General features: G+C 40.8%; 1 protein-coding gene across 4 annotated transcripts; it reads right to left on the minus strand.

Moving 5' to 3' along the window:
• Positions 1-1,153: 1,153 nt before the first annotated feature.
• Positions 1,154-15,742, minus strand: gaa2 (alpha glucosidase 2). Of its 4 annotated transcripts, none has more exons than XM_084045498.1 (21): positions 15,566-15,742; positions 14,491-14,588; positions 13,219-13,776; positions 12,703-12,857; positions 12,273-12,438; positions 10,844-10,940; positions 10,349-10,468; positions 9,509-9,627; positions 8,639-8,770; positions 8,437-8,547; positions 7,039-7,152; positions 6,310-6,394; positions 6,098-6,215; positions 5,777-5,910; positions 4,893-5,044; positions 4,644-4,792; positions 4,420-4,561; positions 4,187-4,285; positions 3,828-3,992; positions 2,888-3,034; positions 1,154-2,784 (listed from the first exon to the last, which is right to left on the minus strand). In XM_084045498.1, exons 2-21 carry the CDS (start codon positions 14,575-14,577, stop codon positions 2,719-2,721), a joined length of 2,916 nt encoding a protein of 971 aa, XP_083901624.1. In that variant the 5' UTR covers positions 14,578-14,588; positions 15,566-15,742; the 3' UTR covers positions 1,154-2,718. The 4 variants fall into 4 exon arrangements, with proteins under 4 accessions (XP_083901624.1, XP_083901623.1, XP_083901621.1 ...); XM_084045497.1 differs by having other exon boundaries at positions 1,154-2,781; positions 14,482-14,588; XM_084045495.1 differs by having other exon boundaries at positions 14,482-14,588.
• Positions 15,743-15,789: the final 47 nt, after the last annotated feature.

Raw genomic sequence — 15,789 nt, forward strand, 5'->3', positions numbered from 1 at the left:
GCTCTGAAAGTTACTTCCACCAAGCATCTAGGCTTACGAACAATAGACCCTATAAAGGCCTGTTGCCTGTCTGCCTACCACACGCACGTACACACGCATGTACACACGCACAGACACACACATGCTTCACACTCACATTTATGAAAGTATGACCTACAGTGCACACATAGAACCAACTATAATATCCGCACACACAGGCACCTGACACTTTATATGACTGTAGTACTGTACACATAAACATACATATCCACAGTAAAACACTTCACAAAAGCACCTCAGAGGTGTGAAATGATTACTGTACATATTAATGAAATGTATAGGCTATATTATGAATTAATTGCCTTGCACAAGGGCAAAGAAAACATGCACACTCCATTCAAATAACATTTTGCCGGGTTCATGGCTCAAGAAGACTCACAATATATAAAACAAATAGCCAGCACTCCGAAGTCCAATCAGGCTTGTGTACACGGACGAGTTTTGGCATCAAGCCTTTGTATCAGCAATATTTAGCTTGCCGCTAAACGTGTCTGTGTATGCCCCATAGACTGTACAATGGTATGCCCATGCCTTATTAATTAAAAAGTACCAGAAGGACTTCGGAGTGCTGGCAATTCTTTGTTTTATAGCAGTTGTTATTCACTACCCCTGCTACATTTTCTGTTTTTGTTTTTTAAACTGATTTCTCTAAATCTGACATGCTCAACGCAGTGCCTAATGTTATGTACAATCAAGGACCACTAGATAATTAAATACAAACTTAAGTGGAATATTAATGTTAAATATCAGAGAGGGCTACTGGAATGCTAATTATACAATTACAATAATACAATTAGAATCAGCAGAAATATAGAACATCTATAGAAAGGTATATTCTATTCTACAGTACAGCTAGCCGCTTATTTTGTGTTTGCAAATCATTTCATTGGTTGTATTGATTAACTTTTGTTTTAAATTTCTCTTCTGTCTGCTTTTGTTGATACACTTTGGAGAGTTTCCTTTAATGGGACAGAATGTCATATTGATAATGGTTAATAGTACAATGGGGGTATTGAACTGTCATGTAACATGAAATGAAGAAAGTGGGACCCCTAGTGGTACTGTGGATATCATCTTGCGCCTAAGAAAGAAAGCAATGGACTCAAGCTCAAAATACAGTACATGGTCACCATGAAAATACAATTTATTAAAAAATAATACAAAACAAAAATACTACAATGGTGTTGAAAATATATTGAACATGATTCCATATATTATGAATTAAAACAAGAAAACAAACTATAACTGCATTATCCCCCAAAAAAACACCCAAAATGCAGCTTTCACATTCCAAATTATTATAGTTGGTTTTGGTGTCACCATATTGCTGGTAATGCTGCTTCTCAAAATTCCTTTCACATCAGCCAGTACTACAAATAATGTACATTTACAATTAATTCTCAGATTTTAACAAGAAAAATATTGCAACATGAAATATCAGATGTTCATATTCATATAAATTATACACATACATACAAACATACATACATAAAACTTCACACTCATGCTTACATCATTTTTTACAGGCCATTTTATTCAAGCATTTTGGTAAAGTTTGCTTTAGACTGCATGCATACAGTAAGATGTTCTGAATCAATTATACATCCCTTTTCAACTTTTTCGACTGTTGTGCAACAAGAACCATTACATTCGATTTTCACTCCAATTCTCTCAATTTGTACCAAGAGAAATTCTGATCAAATTTAGTTGTCAAATCTGGTTAAATCACCCGCATTTATCTTGGACATTTTACTGGACTGATAACTTTGCAAAATCAATTCAAGAACTACATATTTTAGGTTCACAGAAGGCATGTTCACATGAAAAGCAATTCCAGAGCACTTTTAGCTGTTCTATAGCGGGTTGCAACTAAAGCTGTCCTCAAGTATAGTAGTTCTATAATCCTTAGGATTCACAATAGGCTTACAACACATGACTGATCAATGTTTCTCATGGAACTAATCCAGAGACACTGGAATATTAACATAATTTAGATCCTTTGTAAGGCACCTGCAACTACAGTCACAATACTGTCAGATTCATTAGTGCAAAACAGGCTTTTGAACAATATTCAAGTTTACAAATACAGTATTTCATGAAGCAGTTTGATCTGTATGGTTGCCACCTAGTCTCTACATTCAAGCGAAACACTCATAGTTGTGGGGAAGTAGAAAGTCAATGACTGTATATTGTGCCGAAACATGTACGTTTGCTTTGTTTGCTACCCCTGCCAACTAAATAAAACTACCTGAAGGACATTTCCATTAGTGCTGGTAATCCCTCTGACTGTAAAATTATTATTATTATTATCTACACAATTCACCCGGTAAGAAATTACTAGAAGAAATTTGAGTAGTGCTCGCATCCTCCTTAGTTATGAAGTATAAATTAATTTCATTTAACTCTGTCATTTATATTATTGCACTTAAACTTTTGACCAGAAAATAAATAACAAATGTACTTGTGATCTAAGCAGCAAAGATGTGCCAATCCAAGTATGTTATAGCTTGGGATTGTTCAGCTAAGTCTAAATCAAGCAAACAAAAGATTTGCATCATCAAAAACAACAAAAAAAACGAAACAAAAAACTAAACAACAAAAACACAGTTGAATTTATTTTTCTTTGATCAACCTCTCAGGTTGTGACTACAATATCCAGTGAGGAAACCATCAGACAGGTCACATCCAGCCGATGGTGAAGTTCTGGGTAAGGTTAAGCCCGAGATCTGTTACCGTTAACACCTGCTGGAAGGGCAGGAGAAGAAAAAAACAACCAGAAATAATTAAGACCTGATGTCTTTCACTGGTCTGGTCTGATGAAACACAAAAGCTTTGCACCCGGCCTCACCTGATTGGCTCTGTAAGTGAACGCTGCATCCTGGGAGTTTACCAACACTCTGGTAGGCTCCTGCTTCACACCGTAGAAGGAGGTCGTTTCCACCGTGATGTAGGTAGCCTCCGAGTGGCTATGGAGCACCTGTGATGTCATCACATTCTGGGAAGCAACATGGTGTGGTAATTAGTCACACATCAATACATGGAATTCTCAGTTAAGCATCGCTTAAGCTCTGGAAAGCAAAGTAGGATGGAGGTAAGGTGGCATTAAGACTAGGAAGGAAGATCCTGTTTTATAAAGCAGTTTTTTATTGTAGCAGATGTGTAAATGCTAAGGTAGTTGACCGGATAGAGTGTGTCGACCAAACAATCGCAACATCCCCAAATACATTTTGGCTTGAGACCTAGGTTATCCTTCCACCTCTCTGCCCTCATTTTTCTTTCTCTCTACTGTCTTGTCTTATCTAGATAAACAGCCTAAGCAGTCTAATGACAGTGTGACCTTCCTGTTCAACCTTTAGCTATTAATAGATAGATAAGTAACTACTGTAGGTGTGCAGTTTAAGACCAAAGCGGCTCAGTATGGTATAAACATTAATAGTGACCCTGTGCAAATAACATTTTTGCTGAGCACGATTTCCCGTTTTAAATAGCATACATTTAGCCTAAATTATCCTACTTAATAGGCTGTTGCCAAGCTGTTGTTAGACAACTAACTAGCAATCCCAGAGCTGTCCTTCCAGGTTATGGGATATAAACAGCACACAGGGCCATCTCTACCGGGTATGGGAGCAAAAATGATAATGTGCGCACAAAGAATCTACGAAATTGTGATCCATTTGGGATCTCAGAGCTCTTACTTTGGGAAGGCAACCCTGTGAGATATAAGAAGCATGCACGGAAGAGTGTCATGTAAGATTGGAAAAGCTGAAAATGACAAACAAAACATGTACCTGTGTTACGTTGAAGATTATGTAAGCATACTGATCGTTCTCGTATGTGTCAAGGCTCTCCCCGTCATCCCAGAACATGTCTCCACTGGCTGAGCCATCATCAGAGAGGGCAGAGATCAGATGGAGAGGCTGACCACTGCTCACCCACAGAGTAAGGTTGGGCCTCTATGCGCACACACACACACACACACACACACACACACACACACACACACACACACACACACACACACACACACACACACACACACACACACACAAGGAAAGGTGAGTCCAAAATGTATAAACTTGAAAATGTGAACTGAAATAAACAATTAACGTGGTATTTCTGGGTTTTTTGGGGATAAAATCATATTTACCTGAGTAGGTATGACAGTGCCCTCCCGCAAATGCAAGTTGATCTTATCCAGAGGTGCCTGGAGCCTCAGCTCTTCTCCTTTACTATGCACCGAGTCACCCTGGACGGAAGAACAGAGCTTGAACTGAGGTACTTGCGATGTAATTACGATGTAATTACGTAAATAATGTAGATTAAAACTGGTAAATTCATCAATTGTTAAGTAAGTCTGTGTGAGATGCATGCACCTCTTACCGTGAAGTAATCATACCACAGTCCCTCAGGGAAGTAGCCAGCGACGTAGTCTACACCAGGATCCAAAACTGGTGTCACCATTAAACTCTTACCCCAGAGAAACTGCCTGTCAATCCCATATGTTCTTATATCCTGGGGGAACCTAAATAGATACAAGATGCAATATAGTAGGAAAGGATGTACAAAAACTGTACTGTTGGTGTGCGTTCTGGTGTGTTACTCACTCAAACATCAGGGGTCGTGCGACAGTATGTCCAAGTACGTGTGCATGATGGAAGAGTGTGTAAAGCACAGGGAAGAGAGAATAGCGCAACAGCAATGCCTCTTTCATGGCAGTACGAGCCAGCGGGCTGAAGACTGTTGGGTCTTGGGGCTAAAACAGACAAAACAAATAACAACTCCAGACATACTGTACATTAGTTGGTATTACTCTTCTGCTGTTTCACATGGGCACGGTGGCACCGATATCCTACCTTCACATCCAAAGTATTGTGGTTGCGTGTGAAGGGGTAGAACGCTCCCAGCTGTGTCCAACGGACACACAACTCCTCCTGCGGCTCCTCACTGAAGCCACAAATGTCTGCTCCCACCAACGGAATTCCCAAAATGTTAAAGGTCAAGATGCCTGTAGGAGAGACAGAGAGGAGAAGTGGGCAGGGTGACGTTATGATAGGAACTCTGCGGCTGTGATAATGAGTAGACAACATGACAATGAGAGATCTGAAGCCTCCATAAGATGTCCAACCAAATATCTGACTGGCCTTAGGGCTCACACTTTCCCTGTCACTCCATAATTCTAATAACAGTGTGGCCTCTGTGTCCAAACTTTAGCTATCAATTATAAGTTACTATGTGCGCAGTCTATGAACAAAGCCACAAAAAACAGTGTTGAGTGGCTAAACCTCACTATACAGGCTGGCTGCATGTGGGAATGTCAGCTAGTGTGGAGACGTTTTGGGCCTCCATTGGAGTCAAAAGAAATGAATTTTTATTCATAAGCAGTACACACACTGGGGTCACTGACCTGAATCATTATTCAGATGCAGACCTGTATGTGCTGTAAGATGACTTGAGACCTCACATCAAACGATGGAAGAGAAATTCTAGTAACCTTCAAATAAGTAATTTCATAAAAAGCAGAGACACTCTAGTAACCTTCAAATAAGTAGTTTCATAAAAGCTTCATAACTGTGCATACAAGGGAAATCTCAGCAATGGAGACGTGTCAGTGGACAGAGAAGTTACAATAAATAAACCTTAAGTTTGGATCATCAAACTCCAGAGATACTGGGCCTACTGCAGTGCCACACTTATGTAGTTGAATAAAGGGTGTATGTATATTTTTATGTGCACTGACCTGCTATAGAGGTATAAAGGTCTTTCCACTGGCTTCGATTGTCTCCCAACCAGTGACCAGAATAAAGCCCCTGACTGGGGAAAGTGGAGCGCGAGATCACAAACGCTCTCTTACCCAGAATACGTTTCAGGGCACTGAAAAACAAGTAAAGAAAGGGTAGAGGAGAAGAGGGACGGAAGCACAGACAGACAACATGACAGATTTAAAGAGGCAACAGGCACAACATGGTTGAAATAGCAAAAGCAGTCGTTTAAATATACGGTATCGTATTGTATTGTATGTATGTTTGTATTATGAGTGCATATTTGTGTTTTTGGGCACCTTGCAGAGGCCTTCGCCTCCATAAGTCCATAGAGACTGTGCATGTTATAGTGCGAAGACATTTTCTGCTTTGCTGACGCACACACAGTTTTAGCTCTTAGCAATCCCCCAAGGACACCTACAAGTGAAAGATCACAATTTGGTTTACAGACAATTACATGTGTGTGCATGCATGTGTGTGTACTTGCGTGACGTGCGTGCGTGCGCTTCACCTGGTGTATAAGGTGGATTTTCCAAACTGTTTGATGGACAGCCCTTGGTGGACCCATCCAGGAAGTTGGATGGCTCATTCATATCCTAAAAGCAAACATGACACAGTTCAAAGGAGCGTGGCATTTGATTTTAGACTAAAGAGTGTCAAAAGCTAATTGTAGTAATACTATAAATCATTGGTTCTCAAAGTGGGGTACGGGGACCCCCAGGGGTACTTGAGGCGGTTCCAGGGGGTCCCCAGCTAAATTATGGATAGGAACCAAATGGACCCTTATGGCTCTGTAACTCTGAGAGTGTACAAATGGAACCAAATGGACCCTAACGGGTCCATTTGGTTCCATTTGAGTGTGTATCCATTTGAGAGTGTACAAATGGAACCAAATGGACCCTAACGGGTCCATTTGGTTCCATTTGTACACTCTCAGAGTTAAATTAACATTGATTTTGTAATATAAATTCGGGTCCCAGAGGTATAAATGCCATTAAATGGGGGTCCGTAGCCTAATACATGTCAAACTGGGGGTCCTTGACATTAAAATGGTTGAGAATCACTGCTAGAAAGCCGTATAAACCTTCTCTTATTGGGGTCCCTGGCTTATCTTTTCAAATGGGGGTCCGCGGGCTAATAAAAGTCAATTTGGGGGACCTTGACATGAAAAAGTTTGAGAACCACTGCTATAAATCAAAAGTCAAGTCTTTCCAATGTATATTTCCACCCATACACTTACGATCCACAAGCCATCAAACGGCACCTTCTCATGGAACTTTCTTAGGTTGTCATACCACCATTCATGGGTCACAGGATCAGAGAAATCAGGATATGCGGTCAGACCGGGCCACACCTGCAGGGGGGCAAGGAGAGTTCGAATGCTATCACGCTTTTATAGTTTACATCTGAAAACAAGCAATAGCACAGACATACAGTACCCTTTACTAAACTACTCCAAAATCATAGATTTGTTAAATAATTTCTACTGAAACAGCAATCCTCTAAAGTCACACACTCCACACTGTTAAGGCTGCCTCTCACACATAAAGCTGCATAATTTTATCTATTGCATTCGATACTCAACCAATAGGGTCAGTACTTGGTGTGTGCCCCCCCCCCCCCTCTTCTACACCAGACCCCTTGGTCCTGTCATCTCTGAACACAAGTTATCCCATCACCGCTACACAATTGACAAAGAACTGTGTTTTTCTCCTTCCCTTCCTCTGCCAGTGCCACACAGGTCAAAGAGCACATCTCTGAATGCATACATGTAGCTTACATCTCAGTGGATGTCTTCCACCCAACTCAAGCTCAACATAAACCAAAAAGAGCTTCTCTTCTTCCCTGGCAAGTCATGCCTCCTCTTTCAATTTCCACTCACAACACCCTGGTGACTCCTGGCCATTATTGTCAAGAACCTGGGATCCTAAACAGCGATCTCTCCTTCAAGGCACACTTTGCAGCAATCATTTGGTCCAGTAGGTTTGCACTTTACAACATCCAGAGAATCAGAACTCAGAAAAGGAGTTGGCCCAACTCCTTATTCAGGCTTCAGTCATCTCTTAGAATCGCTCTGGATAAGAGCGTCAGCTAAATCCCTAAACTGTAAATTGTCGCCGAAAATAGTCCCTGGAGAAAAGATTGATTTACAAATGAAAATTTGCACATCCATTACTTATTAACCACGCAATAATGTTTAGCCAACACCGACTTAATTATTCAGTTAAGTTTAGTAATGTTGCAATGAATATGGATGGAGGCAATGTAAATTAACATAAAATCGAAAAATAGCCCAAAAAAAGCCATTAACGGGAAAATAGTCAGTTTATGTACGACAGCTTTTATGGACAAACTTGTGAATAAACAACAGCATGTATTGATGGTCCTTTAAGATGAATAAATACATAAAACTATGTGAAAATAAATATGAAAGAAATCTAAATTTTGACTTTAAATCAAGCCAAAATACCAGGCCGTACCCATGCACTTAAAGAATGTAGAGGTAAAGAGAGGGAAATACAGAGAAAAGAAATGTATCGACAAAGAAGATATTCATTAAGGTTCCAAATTGTGAATAATTTACTCAATAATGTAACAAATGTTACCAACTGCTGTCCACTAGGTACAGGTGTCTCACCTGTCCAATAAGTATGTCCCCAGAGGAGTCATTAATGAAGATTCCTTTCTTCAGCCCTTCATCATATGGCCAGTACGAGCCCTCAGCCTGGGAGCTACTGATACCTGGATCCTAGATGGGGAGGAATAAGGGTTGCATATTATGAACTTCCCACCTTCGCACATAAACACACAGGTGCTCACACTCATTACAACAGACGTACCAGGATCATGACATAGCGCTGGTCATGAGCGTGGAGGTCCTTGACCATGTCAGGAAGTGTGGAGAAACTGGCAGGGTCATAGGTAAAGTCCAGGAAATGCTCCATGTAGTCAATGTCGTTCCACTGTACATCCTACAAAACAACAAAGACACGTGCACACAGTCACACACACATTATTTCACAAATCTCTGGAAGGTAAGACGAGCAGGGGTTATATAGTGATTTTTAACCCATTCAATCCGGGAACGCATCCATGTCATTTTAGATTTTTAGCTATAGCCTATAACCATTATTTTATACTTTGGCTATTCAAAAATAGCATATATAAGCTCATAGGCTATGAGCTTGTAGATCTGCTTTTTTTTTGTTGGTGAAAATGTGTGCAAATCTTTGAGCATACATATTTTTTTAAACAACCTTTTTAACTCAAATCTTTGCTTCTGGGGGTCCCTGGAACAAAACTGTTTCATGTCAAGGCCATGTTGGCCACGGACCCCCCCAAATGGGCATGTATATAATTACATGCCCATTTGCCCAAAATAGGGATGTCAGGTAGATTTTGGTGCCCTCCCAAGGTGAACACGGACACCAGGTTGGGAAACACTGGTTTAATTTAACATTTTTGGTGTATTGAATTTAAATTAGTGTGTATTGCACACTTGATGGCAGTCATCTTCATATTTGGGCAAAATTTCAGGCAATTTAAAGGTGCTAGAGCTGAGCAGCAGGTGCGATTTGGAAGGAGGTGGTGCTCAGCTCAGACTGGCTCTGTCTCCCCCTGTTATAACGTGTTTATTTTGCTTAATGATTAAATTGCCTTGCTGTTGAAATGTGCTATACAAATAAACATGCCTAAATGTTTTGACTCACCTGGGGTATGCCATAATTTCTCAGTTTTTTGACTACCTCCCAAGTAGCATTGCTAGAGTTGTAGCCCCAGCGACAGAGATGGTAACCTAGCGCCCAATAGACTGGCATTGTAGGGTAGCCTGTGAGGTGAGGAGAAGTGAGGAGAAGACAGAATAGGAATAGTGAGAGAAAGGGAGGAGGGTGTCATTATAAGAGCAGAACTGATGGCGAAACCTAGAAACAAGTAGCCATAAACTCAAAAGAATACATTGTTTTGTCCTCTCAAATTAGATTAAAAAACAAAATATATATATATTGATATAACATATTTCTTTTGGATAATAAAAATCCAACAAGTGTTTAGTTTGCATGGAAGGGGACCTCAACAACCACTGAGTATAACTAGTTTATCTTAAAAGGAAGCTGTGGATCCTAAAAGTATAATATCAATCTTTTGTCCCCCTATGAGCCAAGGCACCATAAGGTCTTTGGGAGGGGCCTTCCTGGTTGTTCCAAGGTCCCAGCTAGTGACCAAGGAATATCGGGCCTTTGCCATCAGGGCCACCAGACTCTGGGATGACCTGCCTGTTTTACGTTCACAATTTCTGTAGCTTCTTTTAAATCCCATCTTTAAACATTCTTTTATTAAGAAATCCTTTGTCAATGTTTGAAAACATGTCTTGATTTTGCAGCTTTTTGGTGTGTCTATATTTTCTTGCTTCCACTTTATTAGTTGAGAGCAAAGCAAAAACTATTGTTATAAAGCTGTCTTTTTGTTAGTTTGTAACATTATCTTACAGTTATCGTAATGTATACACACTGAACTGGCTGATGTTTACTAGAGGTTCCTAACATACTGACCCACAACGTCCAGGTACTGTCCAATTACTGAAGCAGGATCAGGACCCAGGAAAACATAAAAGTCTAGGATACCACCAATCGTACGCCAGGTGATGGCTGGGGCAGGCTGGAGGGCGACATCTGGCAAAATATACAGAAAAAACAACAAATTATAAATAAATACATATTTATAAAGAAGTCAATCAGTTTGACGGTATCATGAAGCTGGACTTAATTAATAAAGTTAACTGTATGTATAGCATGTGTATAGGATGCAAAGAGTGTTTTTGGCATTGTACAACTGGGCACTTCATTCACTGTCTTAGACAGCTCCACCTGTGACCAGCAGGTGGAGCGGTTGAGTTGTAAGCGTCAATAAAATCCCTTAACTTTTGCACATGACTATGGAGACATTAAAACAGGACTTCTGGCTATTCCAATAACTGACCTTCCATAAGGCATGTATATACCAAATACTAACATAAGACTGAATTAAATTCAAATTAGCACACTGACCCATAGCGTTGCTGTTTAGGAGGAAGAAGCCATGTGCATCCCCTCCCTCTTCCATGGCTAGATAGAAAGGATGTGCTCCATATAAGTTAGTCATTTCCTAGATGGTAGAGAGGGAGACATCGCTGTGAGTGCTACCAATCTTCAGGATGTAATGTGACTTTTTCAAAGCATTGGGTTTTAAAAAGTTAGCATTATAATGAAGTTAGCATTGCAATAGGCCTTTTTGTTGTAGATCTGCTTTTTGTTTTGTAAATCATTGGTTCTCAAAGTGGGGTCCGGGGACCCCCAGGGGTCCTTGAGGGAGTTCCAGGGGGTCCCCAGCTAAATGATAGATAGGCACCAAATGGACCCTTATGGGTGTGTAACTCTGAGAGTGTACAAATGGAACCAAATGGACCCTAACGGGTCCATTTGGTTCCATTTGTACACTCTCAGAGTTAAATTAACATAGATTTTACGATATAAATTGGGGTCCAAGTTATAGTAACTCTGAGAGTGTACAAATGGAACCAAATGGACCTGTTACATAGATTTTACAATATAAATTGGGGTCCTAGTCCTAGAGATAGAAATGTCATTAAATGGGGGTCCGTAGCCTAATGCATGTCAAACTGGGGGTCCTTGAAATTAAAATGGTTGAGAATCACTGCTAGAGCCGTACAAAATCTTCTCTTATGGGGGTCCCTGGCATATATTTTCAAATGGGGGTCCACGGGCTAATAAGTGTCAATTTGGGGGTCCTTGACATGAAAAAGTTTGAGAACCACTGTTGTAAATGACAAAATGAGAAAAATGAAAAAATAGAGATGCCAGGGGCAGACCCTAGCCTAGAAGCTAGCCTCTTGCAGAGCCACACTGTAAAATAAATGCTATTTGGCTGTTTTTTGGAGCCACGCTGTTTCGATTAAGTGATCATTTGAAATCAAACATCAGCAGACCCAAATGTAGAATGTAAATAAGCCAACCTGTGGGCCCTGAGGTTATCTCCTAAATCTCAACAGTATTCTGAAAAACGTATGTTTCTATATCAGTGGTGCTCAATCTTTTTCATGTCAAGGACCCCCAAAATGATATGTATTTGGCCGCGGACCCCCATCGAAATATCTTGTTCCAGGGACCCCCCAGAAGCAAAGATTTGAGTTAAAAATATTCGCTTTAAAAATATATATATTCAAAGATTTACACAATTTTTCACGATTTTTCAAAAATAGCAGATCTACAAGCTCATAGCGCGGCACTCTGTGCATTAAGACCTGTCCAGGTCTTAATGGGTTAAGATATCATGATAATATTAAAACATTTATGTAATTAGTATCATTGGCAACACCTGTGAAGTAAGCAACATTACACAACTATTTATGTCAATATGGCTACCATGAAAAATGTCCATTGTATGTTAGATAATTAGGCGAGCTTGTGCTAACATTACCATAGGAGGCACATCTCTTGCCCACATAGTAAGGGTGTTCCAGTGGACATCGTGAAGAAAAGAGGAGCGGTGCTCACCCAGGCCATAGACAAACTGGGTAGGCAAGGTGCTGGAGAACTGAAGGAACTGATCTGCATAGAACAGCGGCGCTACGCTCGTGTCCAGACTGGGAAGACACAGGAGCAGAGCAGCAAATCAAATACACTTCATTTAATTAATTAATGTCCCTTCGAGGTAAACGTAGTACTATAATGACAAAAACAACACCATACATCCACAATGTTAACATAAAGACAATAAATAAAATTATATATATCAAAAGTACAAGTATATTAAATAAAATAAATGGTCTAAATCACTTACAAAGTGTGTATTTTAAATCCAGACACTGACCTAAATCTCTAAGCAACGTAAGCATAACTAAACTTACAGTATAGCTCCTGTAGAGGTCCTCTTGACAATAATACCAAATGGTTCCTTGGATATCAGTACGGTGTAGGCTGGACTTGTTGCCTTCTCCGTGTCACAGAAATGGGTGGGGACAGAAATTGGTACTTCGAACCGTGCATTGGAGGGATCTGTAATCTAAATATGGAAAAAATACACACAGAGAAGAAGGCAGTTTGTTAAGACTATGCGCTAGGCCAGTGATGTTCAACTGGCGGCCCATGGGCCAAATAAGGCCCGTGCGGAGTTTTCTTGTGGCCCTGGAACATATTCCATTCTCCAAAAGACTTACACTAATCTTGGATGGTTGGTTGTACAGGATGACCATTTTGAATGTTTTTCATAACCGTTAACCAAAACCCGTCAATGGTTAATAATTAAGGGGCCATTGTGTGCTATAGTACAATCATCCCTCGGGACAGATTTGACCGCCACTAGTTTGATACCTCTGGTCTGGAAGGAGGCGTATTGTGTCTGGCCATCAGAGTGCTCTACTCACCCTGACCCGTAGCCTTGTCTCTGTCTCGTGGCGTATCTGCAGATCTAGAGTGAGGATGTCTCCAGGGTAGTAGGTCTTAACCTCCTTCACCAGCCTGGCTTTCTTTCCCAGAGCCGTGTCGTCCATGGACACCACTGAGTAAGAGGGGAAGTCCGGGGGGTAGAAGCACCAAGGAACACCGTTCTTCTTACCCGAGGCTGGGACGAAGCAGCAGTTCCTGGCTTCACACAAGTCTCTGGTCACGACCACCCCTTTCTCCGGGTAACAGTCAAACCTCCAGGCCTCAGGCTTCAAACCGCACGCCTCAGACTCATGGCCGGGTGCGGCAGGAGGATCGCCCTCCGTCCATCCTTCGGCGTGTTGTTTCCATGCCGGGGCATGCGGCGGGGGCCGGTGTGGCTGGGGTATGGAGGGAGAATGCAGCCAGAACATGGTGGCGAGGAGCCAGCCCCCGCAGAGAAGCAGCAGCAGAGAGCCCAGCGCCAGGAGGGCTGTGGTCGCAGAGCAGGATGGCCTGCGAGGAAGCAAGGCCTGCTCACATTCTTCTGGCTCCGTCACCTTAAAACCGAGACACAAAGTCAGACACAGTAGGCTTATATACTGCACTGTATATATACACACACACAGTACTGTAGGGTGGTCTTAGACTAAATACATTCTTGATTTGCTTATTTCATCAACAAATTTGTCTAATTTATACGTCTTTAAATCTAGTTCAGGCTAGATGTGATGCACTAATCATCTTTCAAGAAATACGTTTGAATAGGTCATTCAAACTAGTGAAAAACTTAATAAAATAAAATATAATAAAATCGACTAATTGTCAAAGTCTTGGCCAACTGAGACCAAAGATATACGGCATGTCTAGCATGACTAGACTGTTAGCAAAACCCTAACCAGAAGCAGAACATGCAGTATTTTGTCCCTTAATCCAAGGAATCACCTGAGCGACAATGAGGGCATGTCTGTTCTGTACATTAGCCCACATGCAGTTACGTATCTATCCGTGATTCAGAAAATCAACCAGACTATGTCTTAAGACAGTTGTTCTCGACCTTTTTAAAGGACCCCCAGTTTGATACAAGTTTTATCTCTGGGACCCCAATCTGTAGTGTCAAATCCTCAGTGTTAATTTAACTCTGAGAGTGTATTGGAACCTAAATATCAATTATTTTGCTGGGTACTGGGACCCTCTGGAAACCCATGTTGAGAACCAGTGTCTTACGACATATACAGTATCTACTGTATCTGCTATTAGCTCACCAGAACTACCTCTTGGACAGCAGCAGGATCCTCTGGCACTGCTGAAGCATTGTCAAACTGTACATCCTCTGGGTTCAGGCGCTTGTATGATGCCATCCTGATTGTGTCTGAAGGAACATTTTTGGTAAGTTTGGGGCATTTAAAGATTGGGCGTTTAAAGCCAAATACCACTATTTGTGTAATATTTCTATAACCCAGGACATTATCTATTGATCAACTTCAAATCAAACACATTTAGAGGAAATCTAAGAATGTGTTTCATATAAGAGTCTGCAGTTCTTTGTTCTTTAACCCATTAACACCGGGAAAGAATCGGCGTAACCACTTTAACTATTATTTTATACTTTGGCTATTCAGAAATAGCACATGTACAAGCTCATAGCACGATTTGTGCCGCACTATGTACATCTGCTTTTTTTATTTTTAAATAAACGCAACAACCAGCATCTTCAACATCTTCTTCTGCATTCTGGTACAGTTCCTGACACCATAACCACAAATACCAGTAAGGGATGCCTAAAGTTAAAAACACATATCCATATACATTCTCAATGACTGAGGTTGTAGATGGAAAATGTGTGACTTTCTTGCCCCATCAAATATTTTACAAACATTACAGTTATAAACAAACCTATTACAGACCCCAAAACAGTTTTTCCCACTATCCTAGGCATTATAGTCATATAAAGAGCTGAGTCAATTATGAAAATGTCTCCAATGACTGCTGTCATTCAATTTGGAAGATTGGGCCTTCGATCTGTAACATGAATAACATGATCATCATGGCACTGACTGTACATTTGGTTCACGTACAAACTTAAGTCATTATGGCTGTCTGTGTTGTTATAGCTTGCTAATCCCAAAATACAAAGTTCACAACCCCAGAAAAGTGGTGCTTTGGGCTAGCAAAAAAAATACATAAAAAACATACAATTCAATGACTTCCCAAGTAATACACAATCAAATGACTTCTCACAGTCACGACAGTTACACTATTAAGTGACATGCATCATAAAATCTATTTATAGCAGGACTGCCTTTATATTAGCTACCAGGACACGACAGCGACACATGTGTTGTTTACCTGCTTATGTCTTCATTAATAACGAGGTTGTTGGAGAATAGACCAGCAGAATGTCCACTGACATGAGGCTAGCACGGCTAGCAAAGCGTTTGTTTATGTTTACCTAATGTTGTGGCTGATAGCCTAGTAGCCTAGCCTCGCCTGTCTCCAGATGAGTTTGTTGATCCACAAGTTGCCTTCGCGAGAACTCGTAATCACTGTTGCCATATTTTGTGAGAGAAATA

This window comes from Gymnoscopelus microlampas (assembly GCF_963454915.1).
Source record: "Gymnoscopelus microlampas genome assembly, chromosome: 2".
Lineage (NCBI taxonomy): Eukaryota > Metazoa > Chordata > Actinopteri > Myctophiformes > Myctophidae > Gymnoscopelus > Gymnoscopelus microlampas.

Bases quoted from the DNA above. Each gene is read 5' to 3' on its own strand.
- gaa2 (XM_084045495.1), bottom strand. From the start codon at position 14,577: ATGGCATCATACAAGCGCCTGAACCCAGAGGATGTACAGTTTGACAAT. The intron at 4,286-4,419 runs GTAAGAGGTGCA...TCTTCCGTCCAG, and splicing joins TGTGGTATGATTACTTCACG to GGTGACTCGGTGCATAGTAA. The intron at 2,785-2,887 runs GTGAGGCCGGGT...CTGCCCTTCCAG, and splicing joins TCACTTACAGAGCCAATCAG to CAGGTGTTAACGGTAACAGA.